At 46.8% G+C, this 21852-nt stretch overlaps 1 protein-coding gene across 1 annotated transcript in view; it reads right to left on the bottom strand.

Annotated features, from left to right (window-relative positions):
- LOC147678115 (hydroperoxide isomerase ALOXE3-like) overlaps positions 1–8059 on the bottom strand; it is a 250228-nt gene extending 242169 nt beyond the window's left edge. Inside the window, exon 1 of the mRNA XM_086945977.1 lies at positions 7875–8059. Coding sequence (XP_086802103.1) covers positions 7875–8021 — 147 coding nt within the window. The 5' untranslated portion in view covers positions 8022–8059. The remainder of the gene's footprint in view (positions 1–7874) is intronic.
- Positions 8060–21852: the final 13793 nt, after the last annotated feature.

Raw genomic sequence — 21852 nt, 5'->3', positions numbered from 1 at the left:
CATTATCCCCACTCAAGTCTACAGAGCCTCCTTCCCGGGTCAAAACAAGCAGGGAACTGTCGATGAGGGGTCTATGTTTCATACTCTCAACTGAGCGACGCCGCTCGGCCCTACGCTCTGCTAAGATAGAGTCCTTATCACCCTCACTCTGAACCTTGGGAAAATAATTGTCCAATGACCCATTGCGTAATCTTCCTTTTTTCTCAGGGGTTTCCTCTTCTGTTGACATATCCGACGTGGCAGGGCACGGGCCACTGAACTGCGGGTGTTAGGGGGTTGGCCCAGCCCAGCCTACTCTGGCCTACGAGGGCCTCAGAGGGCCCGCCCTTTGCCCGGGCTTCGCCCCGAGCTACGTCCCGCGCGCGTCCCGCTGCGCGTGACGGGTAGGCAGGTTATATCCTCCTAAACGAGGGGGGCGGGGCCGCTGCGGGAAGAGGCTTCAGGTGTTGGAGTGCCTCGCAGTCCCGCAGCGGTGTGGGCGGAGGGCGGGTCCTGGTGCAAACGAATGGCAGCTCGGGCCCAAGAGCCGCGTCCCAAGGCGAGTCAGACAGCGCTTCCACAACAGAAGCAGAGGCAGGAGAAGCAGCCCTCAGCGCAGGTCAGCCCACGTTGATGAAATGAGTAGCACCCGCGCAGCGGGTGCTGCGAAAGTTATACAGGCACACCGGGCGGGGGGCGGGGCCGCTGCGGGAAGAGGCTTCAGGTGTTGGAGTGCCTCGCAGTCCCGCAGCGGTGTGGGCGGAGGGCGGGTCCTGGTGCAAACGAATGGCAGCTCAGGCCCAAGAGCCGCGTCCCAAGGCGAGTCAGACAGCGCTTCCTCAACAGAAGCAGCGGCAGGAGAAGCAGCCCTCAGCGCAGGTCAGCCCACGTTGATGAAATGAGTAGCACCCGCGCAGCGGGTGCTGCGAAAGTTATACAGGCACACCGGGCGGGGCGGGGCCGCTGCGGGAAGAGGCTTCAGGTGTTGGAGTGCCTCGCAGTCCCGCAGCAGTGTGGGCGGAGGGCGGGTCCAAGAGCCGCGAACCAAGGCGAGTCAGACAGCGCTTCCACAACAGAAGCAGAGGCAGGAGAAGCAGCCCTCAGCGCAGGTCAGCCCACGTTGATGAAATGAGTAGCACCCGCACAGCGGGTGCTGCGAAAGTTATACAGGCACACCGGGCAGGGGGCGGGGCCGCTGCGGGAAGAGGCTTCAGGTGTTGGAGTGCCTCGCAGTCCCGCAGCGGTGTGGGCGGAGGGCGGGTCCTGGTGCAAACGAATGGCAGCTCGGGCCCAAGAGCCGCATCCCAAGGCGAGTCAGACAGCGCTTCCACAACAGAAGCAGAGGCAGGAGAAGCAGCCCTCAGCGCAGGTCAGCCCACGTTGATGAAATGAGTAGCACCCGCGCAGCACTGCTTTGCACTATATCCTTTATGTATTGTGTCATGGAGAGCTATTTGCAAACACATACATTGCCTGCACACACCATATACACTGCACAACACTTGACTGTCAATGTATTGTACTTCTTGTTAGCAAATAAACCCAGCGCATGCTTTCATTGAACATGCACTGCACATCACTACATCTTTCATGTAATGTATTCCCCCAGGTGTGAATAAATTCAGTACATGCACAAATCATGTTTGCACTGTACAGCACTGCCGTATCCCTGTAATGTACATGTATATATAAAGCGCAAATCACTGACCGAGGTCGGTATCTAAGCGCTTGCTTAGGGAACCCGTCCTGGTATTCCCCTGTGAGATAACCCCGGCAGGGTATCCACAAGGTGAAAGCCAGGCATCCCGCCGCAAGGGGCCGTTGTGGAGATTAAGCAAGCTATTGCCCAGAGTCGCAGAGTGTGAACCCGTGAGTCGAGAAGGCACCGGAGCGAGAATTATCGAGTCCATGGAATTTTTTAGCCCAAGACCCCCCGAGGCGGGGAATTGAACCCTGGCCCAGGGCCGATCTCAGCTTCTGGGTCTGCCGCCTCTAAACCCTGCTGCACAGGCCCACATACATCCTGTGACAAGCCACCACTCTTGCACAGCACTCTACATCCAACCTGATGTAAGCCAAGACTGAGTTAAGCACACAGCAGCTGAACATTAAAAAAAGAGATGAACCTTTATGCTACACTCCAGTGACACAATGAAACAAGCATTTGAAATGCAATAGGTCTCATATTCCAGCGTGTTTGAGCTATTAACATTGTAAATGACAATGCCTTTTATTTATGTTTGGGTTTTAAAACAAAAAAAAGGCATTGTCATTTACAATGCTAATAGCTTAATCTCTCGCAAATGCGAGACTTATAACATAGCAATAAAGGGACTTCTCGACAGCTTGTTAGATTGTAAATATCAGAGGAAGAGACCGGCATGTGATGTCTTGAAAGTAAATAGTGCAGTGAAGAAGAAGTGTAAGTGTTGTATTTTACACAGACACAAAGTATGAAGTGAGAGTTACAAGCTATAAACAGTAACAATGCGCTTGAACACCTTTCGCTCTGTGATTACACTGTTGCAGCTCAAGAGGAAGAACGGGGGGACTTGTTCCTGCCCTATCTGTGATTTGAGTGTGCAGAGTTGCATTGTGTATAGTCATTGCTATCTGTCATTGGTGGTGTTGGAATTGGTGGTGGTGGTTTATTGCTGGTATTGTTGGTGGTGGTCTTGGTGGTGGTGGTGGTGGTTTTGGTGGTGGTATTAGTGGTGGTGGTATTGGTGGTGGTAGTGGTAGTGGTATTGGTGGTGGTTTTGAGGGTAGTGGTAGTGGTGGTGATGGTGGTGTTGGTGGTGGTGGTAGTGGGATTGGTGGTGGTGATGTTGGTGGTGGTGGTGATATTGGTGGTGGTAGTATTGGTGGTGGTATTGGTGGTGGTATTGGTGGTTGTGGTATTGGTGGTGGTATTGGAGGTGGTGGTACTGGCATTAGTGGTGGTATTGGTAGTTGTGGTATTGATGGTGGTGGAATTGGTGGCAGTGGTGGTGTTGGTGGTGTTGGTAATAAAACAGGCTTTTGAAAAAAACACCTTGATGGTGGCGGTGGTATTGGTGGTGGTGGTGGTATTGGTGGTGGTGGTATTGGTGGTGGGGGTAGCAGTATTGGTGGTGGTATTGGTGGTGTTGATAGTGGTTGTTTTGGTGGTGGTGGTATTGGTGGTGGTGGTGCTATTGGCGGTGGTGGTGGAATTGGTTGTGGTATTAGTAGTGTTAGTATTGGTGGTGGTATTGGTTGTGGTAATATTGGTGGTGGTGATATTGGCGGTGGTGATAGTGGTGGTGGTGGTATTGGTGGTGGTGGTGGTGGTGCTATTGGCAATGGTGGTGATTTTGGCAGTGGTGGTGGTGGTATGGTGGTGGTTCTATTGGTGGTGGTGGTATTGGTGGAGGTGGTGGTATTGATGGTGGTGGTATTGGTGGTGGTGGTATTGGTGGTGGTAGTGGTATTGTTGGTGGTGGTAATGGTTGGGGTTTTGAAAAACACCCTCAGGTGGCTTTAGAACAGATGACATTTAACGCATATGTGCTGTTGTCAGCTTCAGCCCATGAGCACGGGATTATGTTCTACCTGGACTTCACATTGCTTTGGCTAATCCTTTCTAAATCCCTTTTACTTGAGGGGGGTTTGAAACAGACACAAGACAATGACGGGTTAAAGTGATTGAAAGCAGGCACCCGTGTTATGGGGGCAGCGGTGCTGCTTAAAAAACACAAGTGGCTTCAGCTAAAGCAGCGCATGTCTGGCCTTCTGTAAGAGAAACTCAATAAAGTAAATAGTGCTTACAGACCAAATAACAGGTCCTGTGTAAAAACCACAGTAAAAGGACCAGTTGCCATGGGAGGGAACAAATGAAGACAAGGCCGTACTACAGCGGGACTAACAGGCCTATTAACAAATCCGAAGGCAGCATTTACGAAACACAATGACACAAGCCAATTGAAAATATGGGAGGAGAGTGAGCGTGCCTTCTCTCCCATACTCTACTTCAGCAGTCTCGCAGAGCGGGCAGCACATGCCTGCTGCCGCTAAGCTCGACCGAAAAAGGACCTGTTCACTCCTACTAATCACTACACAGTATGCTGCCATCACCGTGCTCATGCTGCTCAACTCTTAGTGAAAGTGACAGCCTTCCATCACTATAAGGGTAGTGCTTTTGGCACCATTCCCAGTCTAGAAAGTCTGCAAACCATGAGACTAGCCTATGTTATGGCACACATATGTGATCTGTGATTGCCTATGACACCAAAAATTGGAATTAGGGATTTCACACTACAGTACAGTTGGGCACTCAGGGCAGGGGTACACGTATTACCAGAGAGGACTTGTCCGTCCCTACAGAAGTGCTCCTAATCAGTTCTTGCAAATCATGTGAAAACTCAAGTTAAAATAGTAAATTATTCCCACTTACTATTACTGGGCAATGCAAATGATTGAAATAAATATAGTTAGACCATATCAATATTTTGTCTGCAGATATTTATGTATGATATTTCGGCAGTATGTGTTTTCCCTCTATATTCATGTGGTCTATGATCACCTTAATCCTCTATGGTGAAAGCCTAAGTAAAATTGTCAGTTATTACAGAAGTTAGGTTTGTAGTTGTGCTCACAGCCCTTCTGTGATCTTACCAGAAATCAAAGTGGGTGGTAGCTACAGAGAATGACATTATCACATGGTTTAATTCTGACCTTCAGTGGCCGAATGTACAACTGGAAGGGCAGAGGTCTCCTGTACTGTGAAGCAGAAGGAGGACAGAGAGCTAAAGAAAAAACAAGGTGTCACTCCGGGGTACCTAGTACCTCAAAAAAATGTAAATGTGCAATTGTTATTCAGAAATATGCAACTAAGAGTAGTTATATATCCCTAAATCTGATCCCATGAACCGGGAGGGACATCGGACAAAGAGCTACTTACAGACTATTGTGTCGTGTATGAGGGACATTGCGACTTGTTGAGCTGCTATATTATTAGAATGCATATTTATGTAACTATGGGCTCGATGTAGGTCGGTCGGTAACGTCCGAAAATCGGTATTTTCGGCCGTTACCGATCGGTAAATAGGCGAATGGTATGTAGGGGGCATTATTTTACTGAATCTGTAAAATTACTGATTCGGTAATTTTACCGATTCGGTAAAATAAGTAATCGGTAAATTTACTGATTCGGAGCCACCCATATGTAGCTGGGACTCTTCAGAGTCCCAGGAGCCTTAACAAATCGGTATTTTACCATCAAATCCAATTTGATGGTAAAATACCGATTCCGGTGTGCATGCACATGTGTGCATGCACACCTATGCCATGTGACAGGCAGACCTACCCATAGGGCAGGTATGCCTGCCACATGGCACCCGTGACTGTTTTGGGGGTGCCAGAGGGTGTCAAAGTGACACCCCCTGCACCCTTGTGTGAATCGTTATTTACCAATTCGGTAAATACCGAATCGGTAATGCCCCTTCATTCCTATGGGCTATAGGAATGAATGGGCATTACCGATTCGGTATTTACCGAATCGGTAAATACCGAATTCATCTGAATCGGTATTCCAGCACATCTGGAATACCTACATGTCGGACCCATAGATTTACCGATTTTAAATTACCGAATCGGTAAAATTCGGTAATTTAAAATCGGTAAATCTTTCCTATCTACATCTAGCCCTAGGTGCTTTATTAAGGGTGCCCTGTTTGGTTTAAAGACATCTTTGGGACATTAGGAAAGCTGACCTGGGAATGCATTACAACTGTTACTTACCATTGGCTTTGTGGTTTGCAATTCACATTTTCTGGCTTTCTATTTGCTGGCTTTATTTGCTTTAGGCTGCCCAGCTTGAGTTAGACCCTCTTGTTGTCCAAACCTTGTTTACTGTATTCTTCATTAAACTCACTTTCTGTAAACAGGCCTTTAACTCTTTTTTTTAACTCATCACATTTGCTGTGCATTCAAAGATAGAGATCAAAATTCAGGCTCTGGCTTCCAGGGAGCTTAGTGTATATGTTATTTCTCCAACTACAAAGTGAGAGAATTTATGCGACAATCCTGCTGAGTACCCATGTAAGAGGATTAGGTGTAGGGTGTTCTTTTTTCTAGCACACATCGTTTGTGTGAGGAAAAACAATTTTGGGTGAAAATGTAATGGTCTTTATAATTGAAAATGTGTGTTCTTTAATGGCAGTACGCTACCACACTATGCATACTCCACACTACGCCACGCCACTCTATGCCGCTCCAATCTGCATACCACTCCGTTTCACTATACAACATGCCACTCCACTCTAAGCCCCTCCACTCTACGACACTCTGCAACATGCCACTCGACTCCAATCTATGCCACTCACTCCACAACACAATACGCCACTCCGATCCACACCAATTACCCCACTCCAATCTACTATACTCGAATCAATCCCACTCTACTCCGATGTACCCAATCTACACCAATCCACTCTACTCTGCTACAATCTACCACATTCTACTCTACTCCAATCTACCCCATTTCAACCCACTTCAATCTATCCCACTCCACTCCAATCTATTTCATTCCGATCTACCCCAGTCAATTTACCCACCCCACCACAATCTACCCCACACCACTCCAATCTACCCCACTTCAAGCTACCCTAGGCCACTGTACCCCAATCTACCCCACTCCACCCTACCTCAATTTACCCCACTCCACTCAATCTAACCCAATCCACCCCATCCCAATTCCAATGTACCCCACGCCACCCCAATCTACCACACTCACTCAAAAAGCTACCCTCACTCTGCCCCAGTCTACCCCACTCCAATCTACCCCTACTGAGCTAACCTAGCAGATAAATGTATTCCCCACAGATTAGTTTAACTTGCATTCATTTTTCATTGAGTATCTATATTATATTTTCCGGTCTTTTTTCGTGCACTTGGACAGTCGGATGTTACACTAGATTTGTGGGTTGTGTATTTGAGGTCAGGCAGAGGTTAGGTCTGGCTAAAATCGTGAGGTACAAAGTGGCTGTTTTGTAAGCTTCCTGTAGCCGCAGTGAAGGGAGAGTGGTGAAACCGATAACTGTTGAACGGGGGTGGGGGTGGGGGGGGGGGTAGAGCGGTTGAACGGGCGAACACGGCGGTGCAACAGCTGCAGAGTGGAAAATACATGCTTTGGGGTGAGGAATGAATGAAAAGAAACCAAATTGGAGTGCAGAAACTGTGAAGGAAAGGCAAAGTGTGGAAAAAAGTAACTGACCAGAAAAGGAAAGAAGGGGGTTCGGGGTCTGGCAAGCAGAGACAGGAGGGAGGAAAGGCATAGAATGAGAAAGATTGGTGTTGGGGAAAAAGGGATCGGAAATTATGCTGAGTTAAGGGTGAAAACTGAGCTGTAGGAACAAGAAAACAGTTCGCCCAGCAAGAACTGACGAGAAGAAAATGAAGCAGGGAGAACTGCGAGGGGTAATCAGAGAAATAAGTGAGGTGAGCTGGCGGCCAGGGGAGCGAGCAAGATCTGGGCAGGTCAGGATAGGGAAAGGGGGGCTGTAGGAATAATACCCTGGGAGAGCAATCCAGGGAAATGCGAGAGTTGGTTGGGGTGAGTGATGGAAAGCAGGGCGAACGAGAGGTGACCATAGAAACTAACCGCGGGGAGCTCGAGCGATGAGCACGGTGCGCAGCGCCAAACACCCGCAGTAACACCAGAGTGCAGCGGGTCCCGCCCGCGCGCTCTGGCCGCTCGCGCTCAGTGCTGCTTTGATGCTCCGATTTTCAGCCCTGGCCCCCAGCGTCTCGAATTCCTATAAATTACGACTGTAAATGATAACATACTTGTAACCATGTATACGTCACAGGCACCTCACAACTTCCACCCTCTTCTGCACCTGCGCCCAATTCGATCAGTTTGATGTTCTACTTACAGCTCCTGGCATAAAATCAGGTCCAAAGCGATCGAGAAGGCGCTTTTCACCCTGGCCCTGGGACCCCACCAGGGTGATAGAGATGCGGTCAATAGTCTTGGCCCGAAGGGTCCTGCTGGTCTCCACCTCTATCTTGTAGTCAGCCATGTCTGAGAGCAGCTCTGTGGTACTGGGTCACAGGGACTGAATCCCTTCCTTTTTAAGGAAGGCTGCAGCGTCTCTGTCAAACCCAACCCCTTTTACATCCAAGGAGGCCGGCCTTGATGCCAACCAGGTAGGTACATCCGATAACAGACTTGGAGACAATTCAAAGGCTGTTGGTGACTACCACTCTTTCCGGCGAAGAACTTGTTCTGGGCAAATTCACTAGACTAAGATCACACATTTTGTGAACAATATTTAATCCCCTGTTTTACCGGCCTACATCGAATGAGCATTGAACCAACGCCTTTAGTGCATTAGTGAATTAGTTGATTAAATCCATTGCAATTAATTAAAGGTGAAACATTACATAAAAATTCCAAAAATGAAACTATTACATATTAAAATATGCAGATAAAAGAGATAGAATTCATAACGGTCAGCCCAGGCTCGAAGAAACTCCTACTGCAATACAAAATTGTATTTGGCTCCCTCCTAACGGCAACAATCAGAGATTTAACAATTTTATGTAAAGATCCAGTATTATCATAGGTTAAAAAAAGTCTGTTGCAGAAAAATCTGACGTAACCAGAATTAATGTGCACGATTGATTCATTCTTAGAGGAGCAAAGCTTACAGAGATCAGCATCCTTGGAAATAGTGTCCTGGCTCAATTCTGAAAAGGGGATAGGCATGTATATAATAATAATAATAAACTTTATTCGGAGTTTCAGAAATTGGAAATCCATAAAAGCAGTACATAATAAAATCGGAAGTGCAAAGTAGTTACAAATGACATGGAGGTTACGTATCTAATTTATAAAATCAATTAATTTGTTCAGTAAAGTTAGTTTAAAGATTTTTTCTGTGTCTGTATATACACTTCAAGAAGTTAAGAACATGATAGCAGGTGGCTTCAGTGTCCAAAAGCTGCAAGCTCAACATGGCTGGTCGACATTGTCTAAGACCCCAAGATTTTAGGAGAGTCAGTAGCCAAACTTTACGGTGTTCCTGATAAAATTTACAGAACAAGACGGTGTGGAGGGTGGTTTGTATTGATTTTTCGTCACAAGGACATAAAGGTGGATTTGGATCCCAGACGTTTGGGGTTGGAAAAGCTACCAACTTGTGAAATATATTTAGTCTGAATCTTATCAGAAGGTAGCGATCAAAAGTGCCAATGTTGAGAGTTAAGTAGGGCTGGATTGAAAAGGTGGATTGGACCGTTATTGCATGTTGAACGGACTGTTTCCCTACTTCAGATTGTAATCTTAGATTTTCCAAGTGTCCCTAGGCTAATGTTTTTAAATTGTTCTTTGTAAGTTCTCCAATTTTTTCAGGGTTTAAGTAATATTGCTCTACTCCGAGGTCAATGAAGAAGTTCCTGATATAGGCTAGCCATTTGATTTTTAAAGCATGGTCCAGGGACATTGCATCTGCCAGTATCGTCTTTGTGAGTTCGTTTTTTTCTGAAGCCCAAATGCGGCGCCATAGGAGTAGCGGTTGTATTTTTGCAAGATCTTCGATATGTGGGACGCCCAATTCTATGTGGCAGGCATAAATCGAAGATCGCTTTGGGGCTGACAGGAGAAATCTAAAAAAGTTGTTTTCTGCTACTTGCAGGGAAGTGACGTCCGTATGACCCCATAAGCCTGCTCCATATAGAGCTGTCGATTGGCATTTGGCCTTGTATATTGTCAACAGTTCCATGGGCGGTCGTTTTCCCAGTTTTTGTGTGAACGACACCAATGCTGCTAATGCTCGTTTAAAGCAGTGTTTCCTGGCTTCCACTGCCTTTTTCCAGGAGAGTTTATTGTCTATTGTGACTCCTAGGTAGCAGTATTCAGTTGTGGAGTCTATTTTTTGGGTGTTAAGGGTAATGGTTTTTTGATGTTTTCTCCCGACCCCGGCCGTCATCACAAAAGTCTTTTTCACATTTATGTGAAGATCTAGGGTTCTCATAAATTGAGAGTATCTGTTGAGGGTCTTTAGGAATTCACAAGGAGTTCGTGCCAGGAGGACAGCGTCGTCCGCGTAGAGCAGAGCGGGGATCGGGCGATGTTTGGCCTGCGGGAGATCCCGGGCGCCCTTCAGAAGCTCTACCTCCAGGTTGTTAGTATAGAGGGAGAAAAGGAAAGGCGCCAGGACACATCCTTGTCTGACCCCGCGCTCCACTCTAAATGACGCTGTCAGTTCTCCCTTTGTGCCATATCGAACTCTTGCAGAAGGATTGGAATACAATTCCCTTAAAAAGTTCAGGAGTGGCGGATCTACCCCCATTTGGGCTAAAAGGGACCATAGTTTAGTATGAGAGACACAGTCAAAAGCCGCGGACAAGTCCACGTAAATCATGTAAAGTTTTTCTTTTTTGGCTTGCACATATTTTCCCAAAATAACCGAGAGGTTTAGGGCTTGTTCCACGGTTCCTAGACCCTCTCTGAAACCAAATTGTAGGTCAGATAGTATACCTCTCTCCTCCACCCAATCCTGAAGTCGTTCCAGGATCACTCTGCCTGCCATCTTCCCCAGTGAATCCAGCAAAGAAATTGGGCGGTAGCAAGCAGGGTCCTGGCGGTTACCTTTCTTGAATATCGGTACCATGATGGACCTTGTCCATGACTCCAGGATTCCTTTCTTTGCCGTTGCGGTGCACACCCTTGTAATGATCGGGGCCCAAAGATCTATTTTATATTTAAAAAGGTCAGCCGGGACTCCGTCTGGGCCTGGAGCTTTTCCGTTTTTGGTTGAATTCAGTGCCAGAAGGATCTCAGAGATTTCAAAGTTTATATCAATAGGGTATATTGGAGGTATTTCTTTTTCCTCTTCTGTTTCTTGATCGGAGGATGATTTTTGAAAGATTTTAGTGAAGTGAGATACCCATTCTGCTGCATCTATTGCGACTTCAATTTTTGGGAGTGTATCATCAACCAGAAAAGGTGTTCTTATTATTCTCCAGAAGGCTTGGCTGTTTTTATCCTGTGCGCTGATATGGAGTTCATTCCAAAGGGCTTGCTTAAGTTCCTCTTTTCTCTTTTTTCTGATTTTGTAGTATTCCCTTCTTAGGATGGATATAGTGTGAGGATCCCTTTCGTCTTTGTTTAGAGCTAGTTTAAGTTTTGTATGGGCCTGGGTGCACTCTTGATTAAACCAACCTTTTGATCGGGGTGGTCCAGCTTTGTGTTTTGCTGTGAGTAGAACCTTTATTTTGTCCATAATTTGGGCAAAGTTGTTAAGAAGATCCTCATCTTCTGTTGACATGTCCAGGCAGTTCTTAATTTGGGGGTACACTGACTTTATCAGATCTTTAGTGAGTTCCTCTGGATTTATCTTCCCCCACTTTATTGAATACCCATTTAGTTTACCCATGCTTATGTTTTCCTGGGTCAATGCGCTGGCTATTATCATAGGAGGAGTCTGTTGGTGGTTTGTTATCACTTCCATTTTTAATATAGCGTGGTCGCTTTGGGAATTCGGTGTGACTTCGAAGTTTTTTACTCTAGGTTGTAGAGTTGCTGATATTATAATGAAGTCAACCGTGGTACTGAAACCTCTTCCTATGTAGGTCGGTGCTAGTGAGTTGGTTCCATAATCCAAGGTATTTGCTACTTGGAGGTCCAGGTCTGATAGGAGATCGTTCATTGTTCTGCCCATGTTGTTGTGTGAGAAGTGGGTAAGAGAAAGACCTTCCTCTGTCACCATAGCAGGACATTTTTGCTTTGGTTGGGTACATGTGTGTAGGTTAAAATCGCCTACCCATATTATAGATACCGCACCTCTTGCTCCTTGTTTCTGTCTAAGGGTAGTTAGTTTTTTGTGGAGGTGAGCCAGGACTCTCTGAAACTCTGGTTCGTCAAGGTTATTATAGAAATTGATAATGACTACGAACTCTTTTTTCGGTAAGGAGAGACCAAGGATCTGGAAGTTAGGGTCCAGTTCAATGATATTTATTTTGATGTTTTGAATGGTGTTGGCTACGTAGATGTTTAGTCCTCCCTTTGGTCTACCCTTCTGTCCCAACGACGCAGGGGAGAAGTATGTCTTATACCCCTGTAAATGCTGTTCTAGTTGTGACCACGTCTCCTGTAAGCAGATTAATTGATATCTGTGCATATGGTACATAATTGTCCCATCCTCCACCTTTGTCCTTAGTCCTGCAACATTCCAGGAGATCAGGCTTAAAGTTGCTGGATTGTTATTACGGGTTTTAACTATTTGTGGTTCGCGAGGAATCTCTGGGTCTACAGGGGTTAGAGGAGAGTCCAGAGATACCAGTGGGTCAGTGCTATTTAGAAACTGTTCTTCTGGCTGTGGTGGTCAGTCGACACACTCTAGGGCACTATACTTATTTGTTAAGAGTAGGCCATTCCAACCATCCCAACGTGGGGGATCGCTGTAATTTCTCCACTGTTCTTGTCCTCTCCATTCGTCCCTTTCTCTACCTCGGTGGTTAGAACCTAGTGGGTTGAAAGGGGGGGGGCCGTCCTTGCCACGGTTGTTGCCACTGGTGAATGATATGTTGTGTAGGTTGAGGAGGTTGCTGCCACTGTTGGGAAAAATGGTATGAAGGTTGTGGAGGTTGAGGGGGTTGTTGCCACTGGAAAGTTGTATGTTGTGGTATTTGAGGGAATCGTGGGGTATGTGGAGGTTGCTGCCACTGATACGTGGTGTATTCTGGGGGGTGTATAAACCCTCTATTTGCTGGGAAGGTAGAGCTGGGAAAATTTTGTCTTGGAGGTATGGGTAGGAAATAACTCAAGGGAAGTGGGTTTATTTGAGTGGCAGGTCCACTGCTGGGTGTGTTGCAGATATAATTTGCTGCCCCTATCTCCCTAAATTTGATGGTAATAACGTCACCCGCTATGATCTTCGTGTTCCTGCCCACCCAGTCTCCTCTACGTACAGAAAAAATCTCACCACTGATATGGGTAGGTAGGGGTTTATGCAGCTGGAGCCACTGAGCACATTTATTCCTTAGCTCTGCGAAAGTTTCTCTTACACCCTCCTTCAGTGGCGGTACGGCTGTTAAGACGACCACGAAGGGAGAAACTTCCGGCGGCAAATTGATTATTTTAGAGCGAGCCTGCTTTGTCTTAGGTTCTTGAGGTTTATCTAAGGGGGAAGATACTGCTGGGGTGGTAGTGTTCCCATTAGTGCCCTTAACTTGATGGTTATCTGTTTTGGTTGGGCCTGTAGAAGTTTTCGGGGCTGTTTGAGTTGCTGAGGCAGAACCTACGGCAATAGGGGTGGATGGGGAAGCATCTGATTTACTCCCTTTTTGGGTTGGAAGCTGTATAGATGGTGCCTTACTAGCTAGTGGAGTATTGGACTTGATCGATGTATCTATTGTATGCTTGGTGCAGGGTGTTTTTTTGGGAAATACTTCTTTTGCCCCGTGCAGTTGTGTGGGCCCATTCCCGCTTATCTTGTTACCACATTTCGAATTAATTAGTGACGTGAGTCTATCAAGCTTAGATATTAAGGGTTTGATTTGTGCCGCTATTGTGGCTTCGAGATCTGATTTAAGGTCTATTACCATGTTTTCAACCCAGCAGGGTATGCCTGACACAGAGTTTGGGGTAGGTGAGATCAAGTTGTGATTCCTGACTTTTACTTTGGGTTTTTCCTTAGTCTTGGGTGCAACCTTGATGGTAGTGGTGGTGGCTCTCCCTGATTCTATCAGTTCAGGAATCACTCCTGTAACAGGTATATGGAGATGACTCTGGCTTATCAGGTGATTGGCATGCTTCTAAATCTGGGGTGGCCTCAAGGTCAACATATGACAGATCGGAGTCTGATTGAGTCACGGATAAGTCTACTGCGTTCGGGACAGTCAGCATGGGGACAGCCGTTAAGGGTAAGGGTAGAGAACAATTATTAACGGCCTGGTGGGAAGGGGAGCTTGCAGTAGCAAGGGAGCCCAGAGATGAGCGTTTGGCATTCATGAGATCCAGGGAGACTCTTTTTTCCAACAGGATAATGCTCTTGTCGATGGTTTCATTGACCCGGGAGATGAAGTGATCTATGGGACCGGTCACTTGTGCCACGGCCGTAGCTTTTTTGGTGTTGCTTCTAGTTCTGGTACGCATGGTGGACATCTACGGTGTGAAGCAAGGTACTGCAAAGTGGGCCTCACAGAAGGTAGGTAGTGAATCCTGTGGCTGGCCACTCTATGTTGAAGTGTGAGATGAGAATCACTGGTCCGCCTACCTTACGTGTGATGGTGAGGAAAAAATGCTGGGGGTCAGGGCTAGGGCCGTCCTCTGCCGTCCTCGAACGGCCTCAAATGGCCCTGTCTTTGCCCAGTCTTCGCCCGGGCTGCGTCCCGCGCTGCGGGAGTAAGATGTTATTAAGTAGGGGGCGTAAAGGGCGGGGGGCGGGCCAGCAGGGAGAGCGGACCGGAAGCTGTACGTCGGTCTTGCAGGGACTTCTGGGAAATGAAGTCCCCGCACGCTCGCAGCCCCGCTGGTGCCTCGCGCCCCTCACCGCCTTTCCGCCTTGGACCGATGATGTTCCTCCCAGCTGTTGTAGCGTCCAGCACCCACAGACGAGGCGGCACCCGCGAAGCGGGTGCGGCGAGGAGTGGGCTGGAGAAGTAAGCTGGAGGTCTGATGCGCTGCTGGGCTTGTGGGCTGGCGCACTGCTGTGCCTCGTGAATCTAGCCAGGTACGTCCGTTTTGGTAAATAAGCGCATGTATATAAATTGATAATGTTTTTCGGTGGCGGTTCCTCTTGTAAGGTGGAGGAGCATTGTCCCACTGTTCTCAGACCAGTGCAAAATGCAAAAATACAATGATAATAACAGAAGGTAGTTCTGTTATTATCATTTTATTTTGGCACCAGCCAGGTTCCCTGTGACGGGGCTGGGCTCCCGTGAGGTCCTGCATGAGGAGTGGTTGCTGCACTCTAAAGTGGGCATGACTGCTTGGCCGGCCCACTTGAGCCGGCCAAACAGTCATGCACACTTTTCATGTTCCCCAGCAGGATGCATTACACTGCCTGGTGGGGAACATGGCCAGCCTCCCATTTCCCATCTGAGCGCCAAGCTACAGCATTCAGACCAATCATTGGCTTAGGGGCGGGAGCCTTTGTGCTTCCTGCTTCACAACAGAGAGACAACTAGGGACAGCAGCGAGGAGGTAAGTGTGTGTTTTAAAAATGTGTACCACCTCCCCATGACTGTCCTCCCTCCCGACCCTCCACTCTCGGTCCCTGCCAGCCGCTACGGAAGTTTTCACTCTAGTTTTCACTGAGGTTGAATAAATATTTAAACTTCTTTTAAACTTTCAAAATAGGAATCCATGATACAGCTGAAAAGTTCCTATGTACACTGCATCCAGAGTCTGCTGGCAACTCCCCCACTAATTCGTATTTTAATAAGATTCCTCCACTCCTGGTTGCATTGCCAGCCCAGACATTAGCCAAACTCTTCTAAATAGTATCCACCATCAGCTCGGTCCAGACAGTAATTGAAGAGCCCTCCTGACCATTAATGGTTTCCTAGAGAATACTTGCCAAGGAACCTTCTTCATCAGGTCAAGCTCTGTCCTGATCAGAGGAAGGGTTTGAGGATCCCAAACAGCCTTCTAAAGGGGCTATAATGACACGGGCCAAGTATTGGGCCAGGTCTCTAGGGAAATACTACCTGACCATAACATAGAAAAGGCAGTACCTTTGGTCGAACTGTTCTCAAGGCAGGTTCCTCAGTCCGATTCTCTAACTTATCTCTGATCCTCCTGAAGCCATAAAGCAATGAAAACAATGTTCTTAATAGTTGATATATAAAGGCGTGCAAGTCAATCTTACTCTTCCATAACCAGATAAAATTGAAAGTAGGCAGTGGCGATTAAAAAGTACTACCTATTTGTCAGGAACCCCAGTTTTTCTTCCCTCTACCAAAGAACCCAATGTTATTATGTTATTGTCTGACCGGACACGCATAAGCTATTGGGGTCAGTTGCCTTGGATGCCCAGGGTCCATCCTCTTATGACTCTGCAGAACTGGGTCAAGTAAAATCTCTTAGGTACTTGACTCTGGTAGCAATGTAAGCCAGCCACAGCCTTCTCATGGAGGTAGTACGGGGGTGCTCAAGCTCAGAACTCAACAATCACTCAACAGTGCAATAACAGACTGTAGGAAAGTAGTATCTGCTTCTTCTGGTTACCCCCACTTTTTGCTTGATGTGATACTGTTTTTGACGTGTCTGACTGGGATCCTCCTAACCAGGACTCCAGTCTATCTGCTTTCTCCTAAAACTGTTCCGTATGTACTTAGGTACACCCCAGTTTGGATACTGGGGTACACTTGTCAGTCATTAGTATATGGTACCCATGGTCCCAGGGCATAGGTACACCAGAGGGCTCCCATGGGCTGCAGCATGATTTATGCCACCCATGAGAGACCATGCAAAATGGAACTACAGGCCAGCCATTGCAGCATGTGTAAGTTGGAGCATGCACCACTTACGGAAGATTTAGGTTTACTATATCCAAGGGTCACTCCACTTAAAACCTATAGGTCACCTAGATAGCAGGCCTTTCCAATCCTGAGGGCAGGGTGCTTGGTTCTAAGTGAGAGGGTGCCCCGGCATGAGAAGGACACTCCTTCAGCCTACGAAGTCCATTCTCCTGGTTGTCAGTACAGCAGCCATATACTAATATATAGAGGCGTTACGTGACCACGCGATGATCATCTCGAAAACGGCTGCAACAAACCTTATTGTGCTTTGTGTTCTAAGCTTTTAGAATCATACCCCTACAGCGTTACCGGTGTGGGAGGTATGTTTCCACCCACCGGGAGAGCCCCCCGTAAGGCTCTCAGTGTTCCGGGTACCACCCTTCTAGTCCCAGACAGCACAAAATGGTTGCTGCTGACCAGAGGCACATTTCTGCTGTCCTGTTGCTGAGCCAAGCTCGACCAGGGGAAGGCAGAACAACAGGCATCCTGTCACAGGGAGGTGTGACCACCTCCCAGACAGGATTAGTGTATAAGGGCTGGGTGGGTGCACTTGCCAGTGCCTGAAAGTCTGCATGAGGGGCACGTTTGGTGTAACCGCACATAGTCTGGTTCAAACCAGTCCTGGGAGCCGTTGGCCCCCTCTCTGGTGTGAAACTGGACAAAGGACATGTGAGTAACCTCCCCCCTGTCCAGACCCTCCCCAGAATCTTCCCAAACCTCTCCTTAGGGTATTAAGGGCGTACTGGGTGTAGGTCCCTAGATTCATCGTGGACTAGATTCAGATCTGAAACCACTGCACTTCTACCATCTGGGCACTCTGGACTTCTCTGGACATTGTTTGGCCCTGACCTCATCTCCCTTTGAGTCTGCTGCCTCGTCTGTGCCTGTGCACCTTACAGGATCTGTGCAAGACCTGTGGAGCATCCAAGACCCTGAAAGATAATCTTCCTTGAAGTGAAGGAGTCACTTTCCTGTATTAGCAGGCACCTCAACACTGCTGACTGGTCTGCTAAACCCAAGCTCTCGCTGACTCTGAAGGGTTCAACAGCACAGGTGGTGGTTATCTATGCCTGCTGAGGCCCGAGCTGTCTTCTCACCAAGTCTGAGGTCAGAATCCATTGTGGGGGCTGCATTAACCAAACCCCTTTGCAACGCATACTTTTGCAAGTGCATATGTTTGTTGGCAACTCTGCAACAAGTGCATTGGGCTCCAAGTATCCCCAACCTCCGGCAACTTTTTGCACCAATATCTTCAGCCACACCATTTTGTGGGGATCATGGCCTTCTCCTTTAGATGAACTGCTAGAGGTCCTCTTGAAATCCCTGTGCCTACGGCCTTTGGGTCCAATTGAGGGTCATATTTGTTTTCCTTCAGCTCCTCTGATTGCTCGGGTCCTGCCCTGACTTCCCTGCTTGTGGTAAGTCTCCAGGACGTTGCTGGTCGTAACTGTACACCTTCTTGATTTCTTGCGTGGGTTGCTTTTGCCAAGGCTTTTTGGTGCTTCCACACATCACCGACCCCTCAGCACTTGACATCCTTCATGGGACAGCTCACATCCAAGCGCTTGTCATCCTCAGCATTGCCTGGTCTTCACAGCTGCAGAGTCAAGGTCCCCATTATCCTTCCTGTAGCACCCAACACCGTAGGTCATCGGTCTTCCAAGTCTCCTGGTCAATCCTGAGTGACATAGACACTGTCCCCTCTGCTTTCAGGTACTCCTCTTCCAGAATCCACATTTGGATTCCTCTGGACATTATCTCCTCCTCCAGCAGCGGCACTTTCCTGAAGTCCTACATTGGGTTCGGCGGAGGTTTCCGACGCCACTTCACACCTATGCACCCAGCTTCCCTGGGATCTGTAACTTGGGTACCATGGTATTAATGGCTGGGGAGGCTCCCCAACCTTCTGTCTTCCACAGGGTTTCTTCAGGGTCCTCTGGGAAGGGGCCCTAATCTTTAAAAATCCAACTGCGATTTGCACATAGACTTGTTCAGAGCACGCTGTCGTGTTCTCACACTGCACACACACTCTGTGGAGTCCCTAGCTACCTACCTTGGGTGGTTCTGTGGGTCCACAGCAATTCTACGCACTTTCGACATTGTCCTGACATGAATTGTGATTCTTCTTCCTTATTTTTAGTATATGGTTTGGTCCCCCCTGGGGCCCACTAGTGCTATTTACTGTGATTTCTTTGCTAAACCATTGTGTGGTTTGTGACTATCTCCATGTAGGAGATATTGTAACATATTAGAGAGTGTTCTATAATAAATACATATATTTTTACATACTTGTGTGGTTCTTTTTCTTTTAGTCTACACTATAAGATTACATTCTGGTAAAACAAGTTGCTTTACATGCATTCAAGACTAAGCCTGAATACTGATTTCCACAGCTACCACTTGCATAGCTTTTTAAGGTTGTCTGAGGCCTCTTAAATTACCATAAGGGTTGTCTGGACTGGTGCAAGGTACTCACTTACATTGGTGGACATCATATGCCAGGCCAGCTTCTCACACAGACTGACCAGCTCAATGCTTTACTTTGATAATTAACAATAGTTTAGTACACACAAAAAACTCAATACTTTGTAAAACTGCACTTGAGATCCTGGCTCCCCCTCCCCTCATCCGGGGTTTACTTCCTGCCTAGTGTCAGGAATCGCGGGCGGTTTCCTCCCTCTCACCTGACTGTGGCTAATGTTTACCCTTTATTAACCCACCTAACTTACCCACAAACAGATTTCCCCTTGAGCTGGCGAGGTAGTTGACATCGCCGGATTTCCAATATGGCCATCAACATCCTCCAGCACACCGCTGTTCTGCGGTCTAGTTCTCCCCGCTAATTCCATCAGGTGAGGTGTGCTCCAACATTCTAAGGCGCACTTCACCAAAGATTTCAGCTGAAGAGGAGCAGTATTAGCGTCGCACAAGTTCAGTCAGGGTAGTATTGAAATTAAAACTTAAAACGTGATTAGCCTTCGACGGGTAAAAGTTCCGGAGATAAAAGGTTAGTGTTGTTTCTTTAGTTACACTGAAATGATCACCTTGAAATTGTTTCCTAAAGAATTTCTGAAAATACGTTTCCCAGTTATCTCAATAGCAGGTCAAATTCTTCAACAACGAGTTTATGTTTCTTGAAGGTAATAAAAACTCTTAGAGGCTTCAGTTTAAAAATTAAAAAAGAAGAGTTCTTGCTGTCCATTTCTTGAGGGTTGACAGAATAATAAAAAGACTAACTTCAGACTTTCGCCAAAACGTTACGAATAAACTAAATGTAGAGGCTGTAGTTACTGCGCAACTTAAATCCCCGCTAACGTAAGAAACCTTGCGAGAAATTAATCTTACTCAATCTATAGAGCTCAGAAAATAAAACATAACAAAAGAAGAAAGGCAACAAAGATTGAACAATGGACTCCTTACAAGGCCGAAATTAGTTTCTTCTCTATGAGTAAAGTAGAACATAGGAGGAGTGGTATTCTACTCATTAATACAGGCTAAGAGGGAATTAACATATACACACCCAAGTGTTTCCTCATCCATAGCAGAAGCAGGAGTTCACCTGAGTTACCTGAAAAGAAAAGAGAAAAGAGAACTAAGTGGTATCTTGTCAACTACTTAAAATACATTTAAAAAGTAAGAAGAGAAGTAGCTCCACGACTTATTCTGGTAAGACAAGAGAATTAGTTTTCCATAAAGAAACTCAAAAGATCTTGATACAATATTTAAAAATATAAATGTTAATGTTTACAGTACTGTCTGCAGTTCTAAAGAAGCAGAACAGACAGAGAGCTTGGAGTATCTCTTCTCTGTCCAAATTCCCCTTCCCCCATAGGAACTTACCTGTTAAGGATAAACTCAAGCCTGGCAGGGATGTTCTAATTGGGGCATTGGAAATTAGTGTTGTTCTGCTCCTGTGTGGTTTGAATCTAACACCTAGTCAAGGTAGGTTCTCCCACCTAAGTTTGTACTTTTACAGGGGGAGTATGAAGGCACAGGTAGAGATTTCACATTTTTACTAGTTGATGTGCTCAGTTTATTAATATGTCTGAAAGTGTTATTTCTCACCACTGTAGAGTTCTTCATTCCATCTTGAGAAACCAATAGGGATCTACCAGCTGCATCTGGCTCCCTCCTTCTTCTGTGAAGAGGTGCTGGCAAGAGATTCTCATGCCATAAAGCTGAAGGCATTGTAAATTTGACCCACGTGTCTGTTTTTGTGTACATTTGCTGACTATGTACCGTCCCAAACGCATGTTGAGATCCATGAGTAGCATGCAATTTCTGGCGCCCCGTATCCATAAAACACGGATGGGTGGTCGCTCCTTCAGGTACCTAGCCAGCAAACAATGGAATGAACTCCCTATTGAGCTGAGGATGGAACCTTCAGAATCTTGGTTCAGGCTCAAATTCAAGACCCACTTATTCCCCAAAATCTTAATCTGAGGTCCGTACGTCTTTCTCTCGTCCTCCCCCCTTACTGTAAATCTGTTTCGAGTAGTCCTAGTGGACTGCATCCTCAGCGCGGGGACGCACTGTTCTTTAGTGTAACCAGGCGCTTTATAAATGTTTTTATTATTATTATTATTTCCAAATAAATCATTATATCCACCCGGATATATGAACATAGACATAATTGTATCTCTGTGTTAATCGCAGTTATAATTCTATATTGTGAGGGACTGCTGTTCCTTTATAAAAAGAAAAAAGCTGTGTGCAGCAGTGGCAGACTGTGCAGGCATGCAGGGCTTAGGAAGATATAGGTCTCTGTCGGAAAAAGATTCTGTAACTTGGCTTCTGTGAGATGGCAGTTTGGGTCATGTGGTCAGATGTCACAGTTCACCTCATTATTGCCTCTAGGGTGGCGCAACCCCAACACTGGTCCAATTTTTCGAAGCACTGTCACAGTCCAGTGTTGCAGCAGTACAGTTTGCTCAGGCATGATCCACTGTTGCAGCAGCGGAATCTGATGCAGTAGCACAGTCACATTCAGCACACTTTGTTGAGGCAGTGGCACAGTCCATTAGTATCATGGTTTCTGAATGGAACCACTCATCTGCATATATTATGCTCACGTACCCTCAGGCAAACAGATTGCTATCCTCAGACTTCCTATTCAAATGGACCCTCAAACCAATTGGTGAGGCTGCATCTAGTGTTCCCTAAAAAATCACACCTACTCCAGTGCTGGCAGGCTCCTTTAGTCATTCAGCAGGCAAGTTGGGTTCCAGGTGCTTCAGATCAAGGGAATAGTTTCTTCATTCTAAGCAAGACTCCAGGTAATGTCCTCTCACCTCTGGGAAGCGGCTTGTCAGAGGACTGCTATTCAACCACAGCTGGTGTCTGTTTGAGCACTCTGGAAACCACACGTTTCCTTGATCAAAG

Source organism: Lissotriton vulgaris, chromosome 12 (assembly GCF_964263255.1).
Source record: "Lissotriton vulgaris chromosome 12, aLisVul1.2, whole genome shotgun sequence".
Taxonomy (NCBI): Eukaryota; Metazoa; Chordata; class Amphibia; order Caudata; family Salamandridae; genus Lissotriton; species Lissotriton vulgaris.
The sequence above is the reverse complement of the archived record's forward strand: the minus strand, read 5'-3'. Positions and strand labels throughout refer to the sequence as shown.